General features: G+C 42.3%; 1 protein-coding gene across 1 annotated transcript; it reads left to right on the top strand.

Annotated features, from left to right (window-relative positions):
- The first annotated feature begins 4,780 nt into the window (after positions 1-4,780).
- Positions 4,781-9,333, top strand: mepcea (methylphosphate capping enzyme a). The gene is made up of 5 exons (XM_024397940.2): positions 4,781-5,056; positions 5,570-7,491; positions 7,674-7,892; positions 8,103-8,226; positions 8,328-9,333. Exons 2-5 carry the CDS (start codon positions 5,611-5,613, stop codon positions 8,366-8,368), a joined length of 2,265 nt encoding a protein of 754 aa, XP_024253708.1. The 5' UTR covers positions 4,781-5,056; positions 5,570-5,610; the 3' UTR covers positions 8,369-9,333.
- Positions 9,334-17,004: the final 7,671 nt, after the last annotated feature.

The raw sequence follows: 17,004 nt of genomic DNA, 5'->3' as shown, positions 1-17,004 counted from the left end.
TTACCTGACGCCAATGGCAACAGCTAGTCTGACTGGGGTCCGACATAACGAAGAAGACATTACAGACAAAATACTTTACAATTTACAAACATTAACATGTAGTGTGTGTGCGCATCTATCAGTTACACATACTGTACATGTCAGTACATACACACAACAAGTAAGTCACCTGGGGGAGAGGCGTTGTGCTGTGAGGTGTTGCTTTATTTGTTTTTTGAAACCAGGGTTGCTGTTCACTTGCACTATATTAGATGTAAGGGAGTTCCATGCACTCATGACTCTGGATAATACTGTACGTTTCCTTGAATTTGTTCTGGACCTGAAAAGAACCCTGGTGACATGTCTGCTGGGGTAAGTGTGTGTGTCAGTGCTGTGTCTAAGTTGACTATGCAAACAATTTGGAATTTACAAAACTTTGAGGTTTCTTATAAAAACAATTAGTGATGAAGTCAGTCTTTCCTCAACTCTTAGGCAAGAGAGACTGGCATAGTATTAATATCAGCCCTCTGATTACAATGAAGCGCAAGACGTGCCGCTCTGTTCTGGACCAGCTGCAGCTTAACTAGATATTTCTTTGCAGCACTTGACCATGTGACTGAACAATGATCAAGATAAGATAAAACTAGAGCCTGCAGGACTTGCTTTGTGGAGTGTGGTGTCGAAAAAGCAGATGATCTCTTTATTACAGACAGACCTCTCCCCAGCTTTACAATGTGTAACCTTTATTTAACTAGGCGAGTCAGTTAAGAACAAATTCTTATTTACAAACATTGAACCTATAAGTTTTGACCATGACAGTTTACAATCTAAGGTAATGCCAAGTCATTTAGTCTCCTCAACTTGTTAAACAGCCACACCCTTCATTAACAAATTCAGCTGAGGTCTATAATTTAGGGAATGATTTGTACCAGATACAATGTTCTTACTTTTAGAGATGTTCAGGACCAATTTATTACTGGCCACCCAATCCAAAAACAGATTGCAACTCTTTGTTAAGGGTTTCAGTGATTTCATTAGTTTGATTGCTGATGCGTATATGGTTGAATCCTCAACATACTTTGACACACATGCTTTGTTCAATGCAAGTGTCTTTGGTAAAAATAGAAAACAGTAGAGGGCCTAGAGAGCTGCCCTGCGGTACACCACAGTTGACATATTTGACATGAGAGAAGCTTCCATTAAAGAAAACCCTCTGAGTTAAATTAGATAGATAGCTCTCAACCGACCATATGGCAGAGTTTGAAAAGCCATAACACATAAGTTCTCAACAACAGGTTACAGTCAATAATATTAAAGGCTGCACTAAAATCTAACAGTACAGATCCCACAATCTTCTTTTTATCAATTTCCTTGAACCAATCATCAGTCATTTATGTCAGTGCAGTACATGTTGAGTGTCCTTCTCCACAAGCATGCTGAAAGTCTGTTGTTAATTTGTTAAACCTCTTAAGCCTACCCCCTACTTTTTCGAACATTCTGTTAAAAATCGCGCAACATTTTGGCGTCCTGCTACTCATGCCAGGAATATAGTATATGCATATGATTAGTATGTGTGTATAGAAAACACTCTCACGTTTCTAAAACTGGTTAAATCACGGCTGTGACTATAACAGAACGTCTGTTTCATCGAAAAGCGCAGGAAAAAAAATATCCATGCGCCACTTCAACCCATTGTTAAAGGTGAACCGTATTAAATGAGGCCGAGGTTGCAGTACCTACAGCTTCCACAGGATGTCTAGAGTCTTCTCATTTGCTTTGGATTTGATTCTTGGTAGAACCGACCCAAGGGAACCGATTCCCTCCGACCTCCAACTTGATGTATTGGTTGAGTTTTTTCCGGACATTTTTTCCAGACGACCACCTATCGAATTTACATCGCCTCCTGATGATTTTTATCGCTTATTAACGTGTACTAATACCTAAAGTTGCATTAGAAAAGTATTTTGAAGTGTTTTGTGAAAGTTTATCGTCGACTTTTTAACTTTTAAAAAATGACGTTACGTTATGAAACGCTATTTTTTTCTGTTTATCACACAGTCTTCATAGATCGATATCTAGGCTATATATGGACCGATTTAATCGAAAAAAAGACCCAGTATTGATTATGGGACATCAAGGAGTGCCAACAAAGAAGATGGTCAAAGGTAATGAATGTTTTATATTTTATTGTGCGGTTTGTGTAGCGCCGACTATGCTAATTATTTTGTTTACATCCCCTACGGGTCTTTTGGGGTGTTACATGCTATCAGATAATAGCTTCTCATGCTTTCGCCGAAAAGCATTTTAAAAATCTGACTTGGTGCCTGGATTCACAACGAGTGTAGCTTTAATTCAATACCAAGCATGTGTATTTTAATGAACGTTTGCGTTTTAACTAATACTATTAGCGTTTAGCGTAGCGCATTTGCATTTCCAGAGCTCTAGTTGGGACGTCTGCGTCTCAAGTAGGAGCAAGAGGTTTTAACAGAGAAGTAGCATTGTATTTGGGATGACACAATTTTTTCCAACATTTTGCTAAGAGCTGGCAGCAAGCTGATAGGTCTGCTGTTAGAACCAGTAAAGGCCGATTTACCACTCTTGGGTAGCGGAATGACTTTAGCTTCCCTCCAGGCCTGAGGACAAAGACTTTCCTATAGGCTCACATTAAAGATATGACAGATAGGAGTGGCTATAGAGTCAGCTACCATTCTCAGTAGCTTTCCATCTAAGTTGTCAATGCCAGGAGGTTTGACAATATTGATCGATAACAATAATTTTTCCACCTCTTCCACACTAAAATTAAAATTTGCAATGCTTTTCTTTCGTCATTTTTTTATTTTTTATACATGAGTACAAAGGCTCACTGTTCGTTGTTGGCATTTCTTGCATCTGCATTTGCAGGAATGGCTCCCCCCCGAGCATCCCAATGGTTCCTACATGAAAACCACCCCCATCCCATTGGTTCCTGCCCTCACCATCATTAACAGAACTATGGGAAAACAATGCCCGACAGGTGTCGGTGAAGGACACTGTCTTCTGGTTTCCCCCGCCTCCTGCTACCACAGCAGGCGGAAGGCTGGGGCGACACTGTGTGCTAGCTAACTAGCTATCTTGCTAGTTAGCAACACCATGTGCTAGCTTCTTAGTTAGCTAGTTAGCAGGTGGTGTCACCACCGCCTTCCACCTGCTGTGTACCTGAGAAAACTGTGCACGACTGGTGGGGGTGAAGGACACTGTCTACCAGTCATCCCCGCCTCTGGCTAACACAGCAGACCAGCGGGAGGCTAGTTGACACCACAGATAGAACAATGAGACAGATATTTCACAGGATGTATACATGTGAAGCATCCACTTGGCATTTCCACTCACTACCAAATATGGTGATGAGAGGAATCCCAGTGGCTGGCGGTGAGAGAAGGTGGATCGAGATGGATTTTGGTCGACATTCTGCACATTTTTTCGTCAGTGAAACATTTGATCTTCTTACAGTTTTCTGTTTCCAAAACTAGAATCTATAACAAACAGAGTGGACTGCTTTTTGTAGACATTACCCTTTGCTAAAGTTTTTAAAAAATGGCATTGTTTAAAAGTAGTGCAAGGGCGAATTGATTTATTGCACATGTACTTCACAGATTAGGCCGTTCCCTAACGGAAATATGCAAATAAATGCTAGAATGCACCAATAGGCTCTCAGTAGCTTGTGCTTGGCTCTGCCCACTTCCATGCTTGTTCTGCCCACTGTGATTAATTTGCTCCCATTGGAAATGACAGGCCCTGGTCTACCTTAGGTTAGTTATATGACTCTTTGGCGACACCGTGTGCTAGCTTGCTAGTTAGTTAGCTGGTGACACCATGTGCTAGCTTGCTAGTTAGTTAGCTAGCTAGCACATGGTGTTGCCCCCAACTGCTGTGTACCGGAGAAAACTGTGCTCGACAGGCAGGGGCGAAGGACACTATCTACTTGTTGTTCCCGACCTCCCGCTGTGTGATAGTTTAGCCAGCTAGTTCTAAGGACTCCGGTACACAGCTTGCTAGCTAGTTAGCTAGCTCACAGTGTTTCCCCTGCCTCCCGTGTACCAGAGTACTCCTTCATCGCCGTATTTAACAGAACTGCAGGAAAACAGTACCTTACAGGCGGGGGCAAAGGACACTGTCTACAGGTGTACGGCTAGCTATCTAGGGGTCTAACATTCTTCTGTGGGGTTTATAGGTGGCTGGCATCCAATGATATTGCGCATTAACATCATCTATGGTACTGGAGTGCCCCTGTCTCTGGCCTGTCCTAATTGAAAAATTGACCAATAGAAGTATAAAGAGGGTTCTTGCATATGCAGGAATGACCACATACAGGAACGCCCACAATTGCACCCTTCTCGAAGATCCAGGACATTGTTGGATAAAAACTACAAATCCCAATGATAATTCTCAATTGCCCGCCCTACCACATGTCAGTGAATGAGAAGGGGGTGGGAGCGTTGTAATCTGTTGTTTTGTTTTGCCTCTCCAACCTTACCTTGATGTAAAATGTGTTAACAAAATGATGCGTATAGACCGTATACAGATTTACAATACATTTTTAAATAGTTAATTTCGCCAAATGGCGGGGGAATAACAAATACAAATTCAGAAAGGCAAATTATGGGATACCTATTTGTGTGCAAAACTAGGTCGACGTGTATTGCTCAACCCATACACGTCTGTAATTGGTCGATTTTATGAAGACTGCCTAAAATCTGTCACCTTATTGGTTCCGATGCTTGTCTGTTTCAAGGTTTATGCTCTGGCAAAAGATAAAACAAACAACGATTGGAACCTTCCAATCTGCGTGAGGTTGAGCTAGAAGTTAGCGATTGGAGTTTGGAGTGTACAGCGAGCTCACAATCGCACAGTTACCACCACACTGATTGTTTTATTATTTTTAGAGAAGCTTGTTTTCCAAACATTATTGATTCATTTCACTAGTGAAAATAATATTATCGAACAATCAAGCTATCAACGAAGCTGATGCAGCAACGTCAGTAACTCGGGAGGGAGTGTGGCAGTGACAGTTCGGCTTCACGAGAAGGCGGGTAGAACGGTGAGCTGAGCTGAGACTGTTGTGTTGTTGTTGATGAACATACAGTTGCCTCATGCTGTAGCTAGATGGCTAGTTTACGTATTTATGTATCTTACTTAGTCGCATTTATTAATGAACGCAAAGTGGTGAATTCTTGAAAAAAAATCGGCATTTATAGAGCGCCAGTTAGCGTAACAGTATTGAGGAACCATTGGTATTGGTTCACGCGCAGCAGCTGGCATTGAGGATGGGTTCAATGTCTTCACTGTAGACGTTCACTCAACGTTTGCCTCCAATATAATGGCTGTATACTAGCATGCACCTTGGGTCTTATAGAATGACATGCAGGCACAAATCATCAAGTTACTTTCAGTTGTCAACAAATAAGTGCTTTACTAAATAACTGGGAAAGCAGGAACTGGAGACTGAGCACTATTGTAATCTTGTCCAGTTATAGCTGGGCTTTAAATAATACATCATATGATTTATTGGGTTCGGTGGTCATTATTCTAATCTATTTTGATGTGTTTTCAGATCAGTTGTCCCATGTCAGCACCAAAACAATTGTGTGGAAGATGATAGAGATGTCTGTTGATAAAGAGACTGTTCCAACCAGAAGTATGAAAGTGGACCCAGTGCCACCCCAGAAACTCTCAGAATGCACTGGAAGCTGCAACAATGCCCCCAAAGTGCCAGAGGTCACCCTGGCCAACCCAGACAGCACTGATGGTGTTGCTACCTGCCCCATGCCAGACAGTGGTGCCCAAACCAAGCACAGCAGCACGGCTGACCCCCACGATCAGACAAAGCGTGTTGAGCAGGAGGCCATGTTGACTGAGCAGCATGTTAAACCTAAAAATGGCTTTCAGCAACCCAAACAACAACCGCAGCAGCAGAAACTCTCAAAGCGTCGCAGCACAACGATTGCCGGGTTCAAGCATCCAGCAGGTAAGAGACGACGACGGGCCAACTCAGAGAGCGACTCGGTTCTGCCCACCAACTTCCTGCTGGGAGGAAACATATTTGACCCGCTGAACCTCAACAGCCTGCAGGACGAGGAGGTGAACAGGGCCCTGAACGCTGAGACGCCCAAGTCCTCCCCCCTTCCTGCCAAGAACCGCGACCCTGTGGAGATCCTCATTCCCAGGGATATCACTGACCCTCTCAACCTCAACAGCAGGATGGGAAGTAGGAGCCTCCTGGTGTCGCCCTTCAAGAGTGGTGGCAGGAGGAGACACCGTAACAGACACCATGGAGGAGGTGGTGGGGGTTCCACAGTCTCCGTGTTGGACCTGTCAGATTCAGAGAGGAGTGGTGAAGTCACCAACACCACTTCTTCTCTGTCTAACCTGGCATCTGCTAGTGCTGCGTCTACCTGTGTTCTAGAAGCACCCAGTGTCCCAGCCGTCCTGGACCCCCAGGATGCTAATGGTAATGAGATCAACCCATCCAACTGCAGGCATGAAGCCATGCTCACTGTATCTGCCCCCCAGGCCCAGCCTCGAGCCCAGGAAGATTCCTCAGCAGCCACCGCCGGAGGCCCAAACCATCTCTCTAGCCGGCAACGCAAACGCAGACGCAACTCTGGTAAAACAGAGCCTCCGATGGTCCAATCTACTCTTATGGCCCGGTCGGGGACGGAGGAGAGGGGCCGTGGAGCTGGGCCTGGGAGAAATGCGCAGTCCTCCTTCCACACCCCAGTGGTAGGTCCCAGGGGGTCCTCCCAGGTACCAGGGGGTCGGCAACCGCATCTTCACAACCAGCACAAACAACAGCACCAAGGCAACAAGAAGAAGTTCCAGTATGGGAACTACAACAAGTACTACGGCTACCGCAACCCAGGCTGTGCCGAGGACCCACGGTTCCGTTGTCTACGTCCGGAGTGGTTCCATGGTAAAGCAGTACTGGATCTGGGCTGTAACACGGGCCACCTGACTCTGTGTATTGCTAAGAAGTTGCGGCCCGCCCGCATATTGGGTTTGGACATTGATGGGGGTCTGGTGCACGCGGCCCGCCAGAACATCAGACACTACCTGTCAGAGCTGCAGGCCCAGGAGGCCCGGCGAGCCGCAGGGGATGAGAAGGAGAAGACCAATGGACCAGGAGAGGAAAGGAAGGAGAAGGCCAACAGACGGGAAGACGAGTCACACTCAGGAGGACTAACGCACAAACAGAATGAAAGACAGCCCAGCAGGGCTGTAAATGGAAATGCTGAAAAGCAGGTCCCTGCAGAGGCAGCGGGTGGTGTGGTGTTGTCACGTCACGCAGAGAGAAGAGCTCAGGAGAGGGGGGCTGAGGAGATGGAGGAGGACTCTGGCGCACCTGCTGTTGAACTGGGAACCAGCTCCTTCCCTGTCTCCTTATGGATCTCCAGGGGACCCATAGCAGCACCCCCACTCCCCGACACACCCACCATGCCTCCTGGTAACTTCCCCTCGAATGTCTCCTTTGTCAAGGTAGGTATATGCACTGCAGACTTTTAATGTGTTTCCATTTCAATAATCATTATTCATAATATTAAGGTGGTAATTAAGAATATTATGATGAATCATTTGTTGCTTCTGTCTACTTGATCCTCACAGAGAAACTTCACACATTGTTTACAACTCATCCCTGTCGTCATCTTTCTCCTCCGTAGGGGAATTATGTCCTGGAGAGTGATGCTCTGCTGCTGACCCAGCGGCCAGAGTACGACGTCATCCTATGCTTCAGTGTTACCAAGTGGGTCCACCTGAACTGGGGAGACGGTGGCCTGAAGCGCCTCTTTCACAGAGTGTTCAGACACCTGCGTCCTGGAGGCCTGTTCGTCCTGGAGCCACAGCCCTGGATCACCTACGGCAAGAGGAAGAAACTCACGGTGAGATGAGGAGAGAACTTAGTGTTGCAAGGACCAATGGTGTGACCTGCTACTGTAGATGTGCATAAATGCAGTATATAGCCAAAACATTAACTAAAACATATTACAAGTGGCCTGTTTCTTTGTTAAAGACATGAAAGTATGTGTTGCTTTGCTCAGCACTGAGGCTGAGACGGAATCATGTCTGACTTTCCGCTCTCACTGTTGCAGGATAGCATCTTTAAGAATTACCACAGCATCCGCCTCAAACCAGAGCAGTTCTCCACATACCTGACATCTGAAGTGGGATTCTCCAGCTATGAGTTGATCGGGACGCCTAACAGTTCTTCAAGAGGCATGTCACTGGTTCATTAGATACCGACATCATCTCTGATTCTTTCAAGTGTCCTTTTCTATTCTGTTTCTTAAACTAATGGATTTGTATGTCTTCCACAGGTTTTCAGAGGCCAATCTACTTGTTTCATAAAGGAACATAAACTGCCAGGAAGTGGGATGGAGCAGGAGAAACCAAACCACCATGAGACACAAAACAAGCCACCCGCTCAAAGATCTGCCTTCGTCTCCAGTCTGTAAGCATATAGGTCAACCCCAATCAGAGCTTTCTACTTGTTTGTGATGCTGTGTTCAGAAGGTAGCTAAGGAGACCAAAACATGAGACTTGATTCTATAGAACGACTATCTGATGGCTTCTCTACACACAACTCCAGTCTAGATGATGAGAAGAAAAGCATTGGGACAGGGTGAACTCAATCATGACTCTTTGGGCTTGTTGCTCCCTATGCACAGACATTGTTCCATATCTTTTTATTACTGTTCGTACTCTTGTTCAGTCAAGGATTGTATTTTTTTCACATTTTAATATTGACGTTCATCAATGGATCAACTTTTGAAGCAGAATGGACAACCAAGACCTAATTTGAATCCTTTGCATAAAATGTACTCCCATGTAATGTCCAAATAGAACTAATCTAGGGACATTTCTCACACTTTTTATAGGATCAGAGCATCTTCAAATGTTAAGCAGAACAGTCTTACAAAAGTCCTCACTGAGTTCTCTGTGGTAGCTGATTCAAGAACTGTCAGTCAGGTGGCATTGGCTATGGTGAGATGTGAGGGATGATCACTGTTTTTTCTTTGTCTGTTATAAGAATGATTGTTCTTTTATTTGACTCATGTTCTTTTTTCATTTTTTTTTCAATGGATTCTTCTTGTCATGTGTCCAAACAAAGGTTGGCTGCCAATTTATCATATGTAACCTATACAGAGCCTCCATGGTTTGGACTTGTATTGTTAATCCAGCTCACTTTAACCCAAATCAGTTCATCATAATGAAATGTTTATGCTTTACTCAATTCTTATGCTTAATATTTTGTTTACTTGCACCAGGTGCTGGTTCTGATTTTGTTGAAATGTTTTTAATAAACAAATCAATTGAAATGCAGTCAGTGCTCATTAGTCATTCTACAGATGCCTCCAATCTAAGGAAAATACACCCACAGTCACTAAACAAATCGGATTCACAGCGTCAAACCCAAACCAATCTGTTCATCTCATCCTTCTCCATGCGATCCTAGACCTAGGGAAACGTTATGGGGAGGAAAATAGCTTGATGAAAAGAGAATGTCACTTCTATTAATCATTTTTCTGTTGATGTTGTGCAGATTTGTAAACACCCGTTTATGACTTTTATATAAAGTTTTAATCCATTATACATTTGTAGAAATGTTTGACTACCCTTGGAATGCCAGCACTGATGTGTGTGATTGAATTATCACTAGTCATGTGCGTGCTTGATCAAAGGAAACTGCACGAGAGATTTGCTATAGATATGTTGCAACAACTCTTCTCAATCTGAATTTGCACTGATATGAGGGGCATTTACTATCAATAAATTGTAATTTATACAAAGTCCATAATGTTAATGTCATCTGATATACATCTGATATTCTGGAGGTTTGGGCTAATTATTGATGGGGGGGGTGTATTGTATTGGTCACATACACACGTTTAGCAGATGTTATTGGTCACATACACACGTTTAGCAGATGTTATTGGTCACATACACACGTTTAGCAGATGTTATTGGTCACATACACACGTTTAGCAGATGTTATTGGTCACATACACACGTTTAGCAGATGTTATTGGTCACATACACACGTTTAGCAGATGTTATTGGTCACATACACACGTTTAGCAGATGTTATTGGTCACATATACACGTTTAGCAGATGTTATTGGTCACATACACATGTTTAGCAGATGTTATTGGTCACATACACACGTTTAGCAGATGTTATTGGTCACATACACACGTTTAGCAGATGTTATTGGTCACATACGTTTAGCAGATGTTATTGGTCACATACACACGTTTAGCAGATGTTATTGGTCACATATACACGTTTAGCAGATGTTATTGGTCACATACACACGTTTAGCAGATGTTATTGGTCACATACACACGTTTAGCAGATGTTATTGGTCACATACACACGTTTAGCAGATGTTATTGGTCACATACGTTTAGCAGATGTTATTGGTCACATACGTTTAGCCGATGTTATTGGTCACATACACACGTTTAGCAGATGTTATTGGTCACATACACACGTTTAGCAGATGTTATTGGTCACATACACACGTTTAGCAGATGTTATTGATTGATCACATACACACGTTTAGCAGATGTTATTGGTCACATACACACGTTTAGCAGATGTTATTGGTCACATACACAATTTTAGCAGATGTTATTGGTCACATACACACGTTTAGCAGATGTTATTGGTCACATACACACGTTTAGCAGATGTTATTGGTCACATACACACGTTTAGCAGATGTTATTGGTCACATACGTTTAGCAGATGTTATTGGTCACATACGTTTAGCAGATGTTATTGGTCACATACACACGTTTAGCAGATGTTATTGGTCACATATACACGTTTAGCAGATGTTATTGGTCACATACACACATTTAGCAGATGTTATTGGTCACATACACACGTTTAGCAGATGTTATTGGTCACATACACACGTTTAGCAGATGTTATTGGTCACATATACACGTTTAGCAGATGTTATTGGTCACATACACACATTTAGCAGATGTTATTGGTCACATACACACGTTTAGCAGATGTTATTGGTCACATACACACGTTTAGCAGATGTTATTGGTCACATACGTTTAGCAGATGTTATTGGTCACATACGTTTAGCCGATGTTATTGGTCACATACACACGTTTAGCAGATGTTATTGGTCACATATACACGTTTAGCAGATGTTATTGGTCCATACGTTTAGCAGATGTTATTGGTCACATACGTTTAGCCGATGTTATTGGTCACATATACACGTTTAGCAGATGTTATTGGTCACATACACACATTTAGCAGATGTTATTGGTCACATACACACGTTTAGCAGATGTTATTGGTCACATACACACGTTTAGCAGATGTTATTGGTCACATACGTTTAGCAGATGTTATTGGTCACATACGTTTAGCCGATGTTATTGGTCACATACACACGTTTAGCAGATGTTATTGGTCACATACACATGTTTAGCAGATGTTATTGGTCACATACACACGTTTAGCAGATGTTATTGGTCACATACACACGTTTAGCAGATGTTATTGGTCACATACACACGTTTAGCAGATGTTATTGGTCACATACACACGTTTAGCAGATGTTATTGGTCACATACACAATTTTAGCAGATGTTATTGGTCACATACACACGTTTAGCAGATGTTATTGGTCACATACACAATTTTAGCAGATGTTATTGGTCACATACACACGTTTAGCAGATGTTATTGGTCACATACACACATTTAGCAGATGTTATTGGTCACATACACACGTTTAGCAGATGTTATTGGTCACATACACACGTTTAGCAAATGTTATTGGTCACATACTTGTGTTTAGCAGATGTTATTGGTCACATACACACGTTTAGCAGATGTTATTGGTCACATACACACATTTAGCAGATGTTATTGGTCACATACACACGTTTAGCAGATGTTATTGGTCACATACACACGTTTAGCAGATGTTATTGGTCACATACACACGTTTAGCAGATGTTATTGGTCACATACACACGTTTAGCAGATGTTATTGGTCACATACACACGTTTAGCAGATGTTATTGGTCACATACACACGTTTAGCAGATGTTATTGGTCACATACACACGTTTAGCAGATGTTATTGGTCACATACACAATTTTAGCAGATGTTATTGGTCACATACACACGTTTAGCAGATGTTATTGGTCACATACACAATTTTAGCAGATGTTATTGGTCACATACACACGTTTAGCAGATGTTATTGGTCACATACACACGTTTAGCAGATGTTATTGGTCACATACAGATGTTATTGGTCACATACGTTTAGCCGATGTTATTGGTCACATACACACGTTTAGCAGATGTTATTGGTCACATATACACGTTTAGCAGATGTTATTGGTCACATACGTTTAGCAGATGTTATTGGTCACATACGTTTAGCCGATGTTATTGGTCACATATACACGTTTAGCAGATGTTATTGGTCACATACACACATTTAGCAGATGTTATTGGTCACATACACACGTTTAGCAGATGTTATTGGTCACATACACACGTTTAGCAGATGTTATTGGTCACATACGTTTAGCAGATGTTATTGGTCACATACGTTTAGCCGATGTTATTGGTCACATACACACGTTTAGCAGATGTTATTGGTCACATACACATGTTTAGCAGATGTTATTGGTCACATACACACGTTTAGCAGATGTTATTGGTCACATACACACGTTTAGCAGATGTTATTGGTCACATACACACGTTTAGCAGATGTTATTGGTCACATACACACGTTTAGCAGATGTTATTGGTCACATACACAATTTTAGCAGATGTTATTGGTCACATACACACGTTTAGCAGATGTTATTGGTCACATACACAATTTTAGCAGATGTTATTGGTCACATACACACGTTTAGCAGATGTTATTGGTCACATACACACATTTAGCAGATGTTATTGGTCACATACACACGTTTAGCAGATGTTATTGGTCACATACACACGTTTAGCAAATGTTATTGGTCACATACTTGTGTTTAGCAGATGTTATTGGTCACATACACACGTTTAGCAGATGTTATTGGTCACATACACACATTTAGCAGATGTTATTGGTCACATACACACGTTTAGCAGATGTTATTGGTCACATACACACGTTTAGCAGATGTTATTGGTCACATACACACGTTTAGCAGATGTTATTGGTCACATACACACGTTTAGCAGATGTTATTGGTCACATACACACGTTTAGCAGATGTTATTGGTCACATACACACGTTTAGCAGATGTTATTGGTCACATACACACGTTTAGCAGATGTTATTGGTCACATACACAATTTTAGCAGATGTTATTGGTCACATACACACGTTTAGCAGATGTTATTGGTCACATACACAATTTTAGCAGATGTTATTGGTCACATACACACGTTTAGCAGATGTTATTGGTCACATACACACGTTTAGCAGATGTTATTGGTCACATACACACGTTTAGCAGATGTTATTGGTCACATACACACGTTTAGCAAATGTTATTGGTCACATACTTGTGTTTAGCAGATGTTATTGGTCACATACACACGTTTAGCAGATGTTATTGGTCACATACACACGTTTAGCAGATGTTATTGGTCACATACACACGTTTAGCAGATGTTATTGGTCACATACACACGTTTAGCAGATGTTATTGGTCACATACACACATTTAGCAGATGTTATTGGTCACATACACACGTTTAGCAGATGTTATTGGTCACATACACACGTTTAGCAGATGTTATTGGTCACATACACACGTTTAGCAGATGTTATTGGTCACATACACACGTTTAGCAGATGTTATTGGTCACATACACACGTTTAGCAGATGTTATTGGTCACATACACACGTTTAGCAGATGTTATTGGTCACATACACACGTTTAGCAGATGTTATTGGTCACATACACACGTTTAGCAGATGTTATTGCGGGTGTAGCAAAATACTTGTGTTTCTAGCTCCAACAGTGCAGTGGTATCTAAAGTAACATTTCAATAAGGTTGTCTATCATAGCAGAACATCATTCACTACCTGTCAGAGCTGCAGGTCCGGGAGGCCCGGTGAGCCTCAGGGGATGAAGAGAAGACTGATGGACTATGAGAGGACAGACAGGAAGAGCAGAAGGAAGACTGACTAACGCACACACCGACTGAAAGCGAGCTCTCCGTACATAAAGTAGCAGTTTGCAGTTCAAACAAGAACAAAGCGACCACTGGGTTGGTTAAAAAGCTGAGGAATGGGGCTGGAGAAATGTAACAATTCCTTGACAGAGCTTTGGATGCAAGAAGTGACCATCCGTTACTATAAACCTAGTATTAACCATGTTTTGAGGTTACACAGTGCTAGTTTCCAATTAAATGGTTTGCAAAGGGGTAAAACAAACTTCTATTTGGGGTTTTGATGGGGTACGGCAGTTGAACTCCGCTCATGAGGCTGTGTGCATCGGACATCCAGGACAGAATAGTAGCCAGCCCTAGCCTACCATACATTACTGTTTTATTATGGATAATAAGGGTTAATGACAGGCCTATGTCAAAAACATGAGCAAGTGCCATGATTCCCCCAAGGAAATATTACTTTTATAAATGCTCCAGAGTTGAGGATATTAGCGGCATATCCAGAAACCGACAAGTTAAACAGATAATTATGTTTTATTTGCGGGGGAAGAATCAAATGATGCGTTTTAAATGATCTACTGCCAAAAAGGCTGGGTTGATGCTAGTAGAGCCGAATGAAAATGTCCCGCCCCCCAAGGTTGGAGACCACTGTTACAAAGATGTTGTGGCACAAGGTGTTTGGGCTGTTGAGTCCTCATAGCAATATGGTCTTCGTGAAATAAAACATCTGGGGAAATTACAAAAAATTGCTAGTGTTCTTCATCTGTGTTATTATAGTTACTTTGTTGTAGTCCATTATAGTAACACTGGGTGGCATAACACTCCATGAAATGTCTGAAATGTTCTGACATTTTCCTCTCAGGCTCAAACCAAAACCAGAAGCCCAGAAACTGGGGTAAGTAGTCAGATCATCAAAATCCAGAAGCCCAGAAACTGGGGTAAGTAGTCAGATCATCAAAACCAGAAGCCCAGAAACTGGGGTAAGTAGTCAGATCATCAAAACCAAAAAACAAGTAGCCTAATTGAATACTGTAATTAGATTTCAACTGTTTGAATTTGACTATCTGCACTTTTGCTGAGTTTTGCTTATACTAAGTGTCATATGTGAACAAGAAAAGTCCTGACATCTCTGGTTGTGATGTCATTTTGTGACCTAGTTCAAGTCACAGCTGTGAGATTTGTCGAATATGTAAAATAAATGTGATCCTCGGGCAGCCTCCTCATCGTCCTCATGTTCCTCCTGGGTTCCATTTAGCTGACCAGAGCCTGGCCTTGGCCTACTTCCAGTCAAACTGAGCTGAGGCATCTTCAGGACCGGCAGAACAGTATTGTCTTGAAGAAAACGGGACTAGAGGATGGAGACTATATACTTCTCAGTGAGTTTTTCTCCAGTCTCGGAGAGCATCGTTAGGTGGTTTTGTTACTGTAATGGATATCTGTCAGTGGATCCTTTGTTTTCCTCTGTTTCTGGCTGACATTCTATTAACATGAATTCCTGAGTTGTTTGTGTGTCAAATCTCCAGACACGTGTGTGTGTGTGTGTGTGTGTGTGTGTGTGTGTGTGTGTGTGTGTGTGTGTGTGTGTGTGTGTGTGTGTGTGTCTGCATGTTAGAGAGAGAGAGGGTATTGAGAAATGGCATGCAAGCTAAATTTTCATGTGTTAGCTTCTGTTTTGTGTGAGGAGGGTGCATGTATATCGGTCATTATTCACACACACATACTACTTTCTCTGTCACTCTATGCAATCTTGTAACAATTCATAATTTATATGCGGTTTAGAACATGAATGTTCAGGAAGTTATGTTAAGTCAGTAGTAGTGGTGTGTGTGTGTGTGTGTGTGTGTGTGTGTGTGTGTGTGTGTGTGTGTGTGTGTGTGTGTGTGTGTGTGTGTGTGTGTGTGTGTGTGTGTGTGTGTGTGTGTGTGTGTGTGTGTGTGTGTGTGTGTGTGTGTGTGTGTGTGTGTGTGTGTGTGTGTGTGTGTAACCCCTCAGTGTCTGTCTCGCCATCAACACAGTAGGGAAGGTTATGTAATGTGGTAAACAGGTCAGCCATAGTCAGGTCAGCTCCTGGCTGAATACTGTCGTTTAACACAGGCTGTGGTTCCATATTGTATTTTCAATCATACCTTGCTAAATATTTACACTGTATTTAATGGAATTTAGGTGAATGGTACAGCATGTGATGTTATCAAGACAATGTTCTCTAGAGGTCAATATGGATCTGGTCAGTCGTGGTCCATGCTGTCTCCTCTGTGGGCTCTGGAACTCTCTGGAACCCTCTGGAATCCCCTGCACCTCCCTAAAGGGAGCAATTCCAGACCAGTCCAGGTAGTTTGGTTCAGGTTATGCTGTGTGACTAGGTGGATGGGTGCCCAGATGGGGGACTGGAGCATTCCTATACACACTGTTACAGTACTCTGCTTGGTCTTTTTTTTCTGTATTCGTGAGTGTGCGTGGTTAAAAACGTGCATGCCAGCGGCAGTTGGTGATGTTTAAGATGAGTATGGCCTTATTTCTATTACAGCATATTGGATGACTGTCATTCATATTCCAGTCACCCAGCTCAATGTAACATCACTAGGTTTAAGCTACGATATGATACTCCAATTTTCCCTATACCCATCATGAGGTTGCTACAACCTAGCCTGTGAATGAAAGTTTACAACGTAGGTGCACAGGTTAAGAGAAAAAATGGAGTTATCCAGGTGACAGACAGTGACACATTCAATACCATCTTGCACACTCTTGCCTGCATCTAACTGATCTAGGATGTAATCATTAGTCCAACAGTTACAAATGAGAGTTTCTATTGGACAAAT

Source organism: Oncorhynchus tshawytscha, linkage group LG33 (genome assembly GCF_018296145.1).
Source record: "Oncorhynchus tshawytscha isolate Ot180627B linkage group LG33, Otsh_v2.0, whole genome shotgun sequence".
In the NCBI taxonomy this organism is placed as follows: Eukaryota; Metazoa; Chordata; class Actinopteri; order Salmoniformes; family Salmonidae; genus Oncorhynchus; species Oncorhynchus tshawytscha.
The sequence above is the reverse complement of the archived record's forward strand: the minus strand, read 5'-3'. Positions and strand labels throughout refer to the sequence as shown.

Excerpts from the sequence above, each read along its gene's own strand:
- mepcea (XM_024397940.2), top strand. The coding sequence starts at position 5,611 with ATGATAGAGATGTCTGTTGATAAAGAGACTGTTCCAACCAGAAGTATG. Across the intron at positions 7,492-7,673 it reads CGAATGTCTCCTTTGTCAAG|GGGAATTATGTCCTGGAGAG; the intron begins GTAGGTATATGC and ends TCTCCTCCGTAG. Across the intron at positions 8,227-8,327 it reads GCCTAACAGTTCTTCAAGAG|GTTTTCAGAGGCCAATCTAC; the intron begins GCATGTCACTGG and ends TGTCTTCCACAG.